The sequence below is a fragment of the Rhinolophus hipposideros genome (assembly GCF_964194185.1).
Source record: "Rhinolophus hipposideros genome assembly, chromosome: 8".
NCBI lineage: Eukaryota > Metazoa > Chordata > Mammalia > Chiroptera > Rhinolophidae > Rhinolophus > Rhinolophus hipposideros.
In genome coordinates, this window is record NC_138054.1 from 50,117,640 (window position 1) to 50,124,357 (window position 6,718).

General features: G+C 38.7%; 1 protein-coding gene across 1 annotated transcript; it reads right to left on the reverse strand.

The window, feature by feature from the left end:
• Positions 1–2,503: 2,503 nt before the first annotated feature.
• Positions 2,504–3,728, reverse strand: LOC308501503 (putative elongation factor 1-alpha-like 3; the record flags this gene model as incomplete). The annotated part of the gene is made up of 2 exons (XM_081058037.1): positions 2,504–2,854; positions 3,105–3,728. The coding sequence occupies 2 exons, from the start codon at positions 3,726–3,728 to the stop codon at positions 2,504–2,506; spliced, it is 975 nt and encodes a 324-aa protein (XP_080914163.1).
• Positions 3,729–6,718: the final 2,990 nt, after the last annotated feature.

Below are 6,718 nucleotides of genomic sequence, written 5' to 3' on the forward strand. Positions count from 1 at the left end.
AAACTGTGGACAGTTTTCAGATGTTTCAGAAAGGTTTTGAACCTTTGCATGCATAGATTGGCAGTTACTAAAGAAATGTTTTGACCTAACTATCAGAATCATATCTGATTTTAATATATCTTTATAGATTTGGTGAAGAGAGGGAAAAATAGACCAAATAATATTATAGTAATGTTTTTAGACAACTGATATAGAAAAACCTTTATTTATTTGGGCCTTAGAGTATTTCTTTCAAGTTATAATTCTTGTCTTGCCCTGGAGATATAAAAAAGTAGGAGAAGGTAGGGGGTAGACCCGAAAGACTATCTTTAAAGAAACTTGATCAGGTGACTGGTTGAACAGAATGAAATCTCTTCCTTATTGTTCCACGGGGCCAGTATAAGTGAGATTATGGGCCAAGCGTCAAAGTGAGGAAGGCAGATTTCATCCTCAATTCCAGGAGGCAATGAAACACATGGCCAGAAAGAGGAGACAAAGGCCAGAAGCTTCTGGCTAATGGATCTGATTGAGAAGGTGACTGAAACAAACCTAGAGAGCTCTGGCTAATAGTTAGAAACAGGACTAGAATTCCCTTAGCTTGTTTTTTATTGTCCAGTATCTGTAAATTCTTGGTTTAATCAGATTAGGATAAAGTTATCAAGATAATAAAACTTAGAATGTGGCCATTTTGTTAAGCGTATAAAACTGCATTCTGAATTTTTTATTCAATGTTTTAGCTGCTGTAAAAATGTTATTTTCTTTATTTTTCTTTTAATTAAAGTTTATTGGGGTGACAATTGTTAATAAAGTTACATTGATTTCAGGTGTACAATTCTGTAATACATCATCTATATCTATATCTCATATTATGTGTTCACCACCCAAAGTCAGTACTCTTTCCATCACCATATATTTGACCCCATTTACCCTCTTATGGAATCCCCCTCCCCTTTCCCTCTAAAATGTTATTTTCAATATACTTTGAATTATAAGAGTAACAGAGATAATTTTGTATATTTTTAATTTAATGGAATGATTTTCAAGTTTCCACAAATACAGTAATTGTAAATTAAAGCATTAAGCATTTATTTGTAAATAATGTATACATTTCATTTCAAGGAGTATGATATGTGAGTGAAGTTGAAATAAATGCTTTAAAATTTTTTTTAAAAAAGAGTAAGAATTAGAGTGAATATTTCCCAATGCCCCCTGCCTTCTCCTACTTTCTTATATCTCCAGGACAAGACAAAAACTATAACTTGAAAGAAATACGTTAAGGCCCAAATAAATAAAGGTTTTCTATACCTGCTATTTAAAAACATTACTATTATTTGGTTTACTTTCCCCTGTCTTCACCAAATCTATAAAGAGATATTAAAATATTAAAACCAGATATGTTTTTGTTAGGTCAAAACTTATGTTTAGTAACTTCCAATCTATGCATGCAAAAGTTCAAAATCTTTTGAAACATTTGATTATTGTTCTACATCCTTCATGATCCTCCTGCGTATGTTTAGCCATTCTTTACTCTTAGAAGTCCTTCCTGACCCATCCAGACTGGATTAAATGCCCTCCCACATGCTCTAAGCCCTACTATGCGTATTTCTATTATTTCTACTTACCACCGTGTGTTGAAATTATCCGCTTATATCTCTTTGGATGACCCGCAAGCTTTTGTATGGAAACCCTTCATAAACCCCTGACGAGAATGAGTTCCCCTATTACAAGCGTCCATGATTCCTTACAGTTTTTCGTTATAACACTGATGGGTGTGATTATTTTTGAAACAGGGATGGTAATTACCACTCTCCATTACTAACCACATAACCATTTGGGCTGAAGCTTTCCTTTACATACCTCTATCACTTTCTTCACTGCATTCCCTTTATTTTTGAAAGATCATTTGAAAAAAAGAAAAAAAGAATATTGGGTGTTTCTTGCCCTTTTATTAAAACAATATCTTTGTACAGAGACTTAAAAGTTAAATAATATCAAATATATGGTGATGAAAGGAGAACTGACTCTGGGTGGTGAACACACAATGGGATTTATAGATGATGTAATACAGAATTATACACCTGAAATTACGTAATTTCATTAACAATTGTCACCCCAATAAATAAATTTTAAAAAAAAGTTAAATAATACCATAAAACATATTATTTTTTTTAAAAAGCTGTACACTGTTCTTCCTTTTCAACTCCCAATTTCACTTTTTTTTTTTTCCTGATTAAACTTTGTTTTAGTGGGTCTTAAAATTTTGTGACAGATTTTTTTGGTTGTTTCCATTAAAAAGTAATCATTTTAAAAACTGATAACTTAAAAAACTGCCACACACACACACACACACACACACACGGTCCACAAAACATTCTCCTTTCCTTCTGGAGGTTTTACAATGCTTTACAGTCATTACCCAGTCTTTGACTATTAATTTAAATGGCCAATTGAGACAAACAATTCTGACACCGTTCTTCCACCACTGATTAAGACTGGGGTGGCAGGCATTGGGAATAATATTCATTTAGCCTTCTGAGCTTTCTGGCAGACTTGGTGACCTTGCCAGCTCCCGCTGCCTTCTTGTCCACTGCTTTGATGACACCACAGCAACTGTCTGTCTCCTGTCACGAACAACAAAACGGCCCAGAGGAGGGTAGTCAGAGAAGCTCTCAACACACATGGGCTTGCTAGGAACCATGTCAACGATGGCAGTGTCACCAAATTTCAAAACTTGCTGCCATTTTTCAGCTTTTTTCCCAGAACAATAATCAATCTCCTTCAGCTCGCCAAATTTGTAGGCAATGTGAGCAATGTGACAATCAAGCACAGAAGCATATCTGGCACTGATTTGGCCTGGATGGTTCAGGATAATCACCTGAGCAGTGAAGCCAGCTGCCTCGACTGTGGGTCATTTTTGCTGTCACCAGCCACACTGCCACGACAAACATCTTTGACAGACACATTCTTGACATTGAAACCCACATTGTCCCCAAGAAAAGCTTCACTCAAAGCTTCATGGTGTATTGCAACAGACTTTACTTCCGTTGTAACATTGACTGGAACAAAGGTGACCACCATGTGGGGTTTGAGTCTCCACTCCCCCCTAAGGGACAGCACAATATCACCAATTTTGTAGACGTCCGGAGGGGCAGATGCAGAGGCTTATCAGTGGGAAGAGTTGGTGGCAGGATGCAATCTCTAACTTCAAGCAGCGTGGTTCCACTGGCTTTGCCATCTTTACGGGTGACTTTCCATCTCTTTAACCAAGGCATGTTAGCCCTTGGCTCCAGCATGTTGTCATCATTCCACTCAGATATTGGCTCAAATACCACTGTGTCAGGGTCGCAGCCAATTTTCTTAATGTAGGTGCTGACTTCCTTAATGATTTTCACATACCTCTTCTGGCTGTAGGGTGGCTCAGTGCAATCCATTTTATCAACACCAACCATTAGTTGTTTCACACGCAGTGAGTAAGCCAGAAGGGCGTGATCACGGGTCTGCCCATCCTTGGAGATGTCTGCTTCCAACTCACCAACACCAGCAGCAACCATCAGGACAGCACAGTCAGCCTGAGATGTGCCCATAACCATGTTTTTGATAAAGTCTCTGTGTCCGGGGGCTTCAGTAGTGGTCACATAGTACTTGCTGATCTCAAATTTCCACAGGGAGATATCAGTGGTGATACCACGCTCATGTTCAGCTTTTAGTTTATCCAAGACCCAGGCACACTTGAGGGAGCCCTTTCCCATCTCAGCGGCCTCCTTCTCAAAATTTTTAGTGGTTCTTTTGTCAATCCCACCACATTTGTAGATCAAATGACCAATAGTGGTAGACTAGCCAGAATCCAATGATGACAATGTTGATATGAGTCTCTTCCTTTCCCACTTTGGTTTAGATTTAGCACTTGTGTTCTGGCCACAAGCCTATTGCGAAAAAGCCCCCAATTCCCACTTCTGAAAAGCAATATTTTTTCCATTATGTTAGCTGAATATTCTTCTGGTGCTTGCCTCCATTTTCATAAATAACATCCTTGTATTGCTGCTATTTTAAGATTGTTCAGTTTCATATCTTTTGGCTTTCCACGAGACTGCCCACTCTGTCCCCCATCACACACACTTTCACATACACTGTTTTCCTCCTCCATTTCTCCCTATATGATTATATTATCCATAACTATTGGTTAACTTTACATTCCTATGCAGTATACAATTACACTTCCTTTCTTGTACAATATTTTTGTTTTTTCTCGTTCTCTATAGAAGAAAGACCCCTTGTCTGAGGACCTAAGGGATAAGAATTAAGCCCTAGTTCTGCCCTGTCACTGTGTAACCTTCCCCTTTCCTGATCTCAGGTTCCATATTTGTAATACAATATGTAATAAAATAAGACCGGGGGCTTCAACTAGATGACCCTTAAAATTTCTTCTAGCTCATTCATCCAGTCAGTCCAAACATGGTCACTCAAGAATCACCTCCTCAGGGCCAAAAAACACACACACACAAAAACAAAAAAACGAAAAAACAGGGGTCGGCCCGGTGGCTCAGGCGGTTGGAGCTCCATGCTCCTAACTCCGAAGGCTGCCAGTTCAATTCCCACACGGACCAGTGGATTCTCAACCACAGTGTTGCCAGTTTGATTCCTCCAGTCCCACAAGGGATGGTGGGCTCCGCCCCCTGCAACTAAAATTGAATACAGCACCTTGAGTTGAGCTGCCTCCTGGATGGCTCAGTTGGTTGGAGCGTGGGCTCTCAAACACAAGGTTGCCAGTTCGATTCCTCGAGTCCCGGAAGGGATGGTGGGCTGCGCCCCCTGCAACTAGCAACGGCAGCTGGACCTGGAGCTGAGCTGCGCCCTCCACAACTAAGACTGAAAGGACAACAACCTGAAGCTGAACGGCACCCTCCACAACTAAGGTTGGAAGGACATACTTGACTTGGAAAAAACTTCCTGGAAGTACACACTGTTCCCCAATAAAGTCCTGTTCCCCTACCCCAATTAAAAAAAAACAAAAAAACTTAAAATAAATAAATAAATAAATAAATAAATAAATAAATAAATAAGAATCACCTCCTCAATGCCAGGCCCCATGAGAGCAAGATGCCATCTCTCCCTCAGAAAGCTCAACTGTAATAAAACCATTGAAGTTTTTTTTCTGGAATTAATAATTGTCTTTGCTTAGTTTTCTATGTAACTAATTCATCCTCAAACATTCCTCCAGAATTATAAATTTCCTCTCATAATTTTCAGATACATCTGGTTGTTTTTTATTTTTATTCATTTTGTGGCAATATCCCTGACGGAGCCCTCTTCCGCCTTGGCCCAACACAAACACATTATTCTCTAGAAATGTTGTGCAGGTACCTCTCTGGGATCTACTTCATGCTCATCCTGGGATCCCCTTCTCCACCCTGTGTTGGATCCCCTATTTTCTGGATCTTCTATCTTTCTTCCTTGTTTTGCCTCCTTGCTTTGTAGAGTACAAACTCCAGTAATTCCTAAGAAAGAGTACATGTTAAGTACAATCTTTAAGAACATGAACTGAAAATATCTTTATTCTAGCCTCACACTAGAATGAAAGTTTGCCTGAATATAAATTCTAGGTTGAAATCATTTTCCTTGAATTTCTAAAGGCGTTGCTCCATTGTCGTCTTGCATGGAGCATTGCTGGAAGAGTCAATTATTTCCTAGTTCTAGCTCTTTGTTTGTGGTCTCTGTTTTCTCTTTGGAAATGTTTAGGAACTTCTTTCTTTCCTACTAAATAAAACTTCCCATGCGGTGTCTTGGTGTGGATCTTTCTAAATCTGTTTTGCTAGCATTTCTTGGGCTCTTTTACGCTGGAAAGTCATGTTTTTCAGTTTGGGAAAATTTTCTTGAATTACACTTTTCATAATCGCCTCCCCTCTGTTTTCTCTACTCTTTCTTCCCGACACTCTTATAATTTAGATTCTGAACTGTTTAATTTTCTGATGTTTTCTATTTTCCATCCATCACTGTTACATTTTTATTTTTTTATTCTACTTTTCAGAGATTTCCTCCAATTTTATCTACCAGTCCCTGAGATTTTAGGAAATTCACAGCATGAATCAGCTTGTTGTTACAGACAATCCCTGATTTACAATGGTTTGACTCATGAATTTTCAACTTTACAATGGTGTGAAAGCAATAAAATCTGCACATTCAGTAGAAAGTTCAAATTTGGGATTTTTCCTGGGCTAGCAATATGTGGTACAATACTCTTTTTTGTGATGCTGGGCAGTGGCAACGAGAAGGTTTTGTCCAACTGTAGGCTACTGTCCATGTTCTGAGCACATGTAAGGTAGGCCAGGCTAAGCTTCGACATTTGGTAGGTTAGGTGTATTCATTGCATTCACGACTTAATGAAATTTTCAACTTAAGATGAGTTTATTAGGACAGAACTCTATCATAAGTTGAGAAGTATCTTCACCTTTCTGCTCTGCAAGTTTAGATTTGAGCTTTATCTACACTAGCATATTAGTTCTCACTCATCTACTTTCATGCTTCAAATTTTGTGTTGCTTTCTCTTCCATTCTTTTTTTTTTTTAAATTTTATTGGGGAAGGGGAACAGGACTTTATTGGGGAACAGTGTGTACTTCCAGGACTTTTTTCCAAGTCAAGTTGTTGTCCTTTCCATCTTAGTTGTGGAGGGTGCCGTTCAGCTTCAAGTTGTTGACTTTTCAGTCTTAGTTGTGGAGGGTGTAGCTCAGCTCCAGGTCCAGT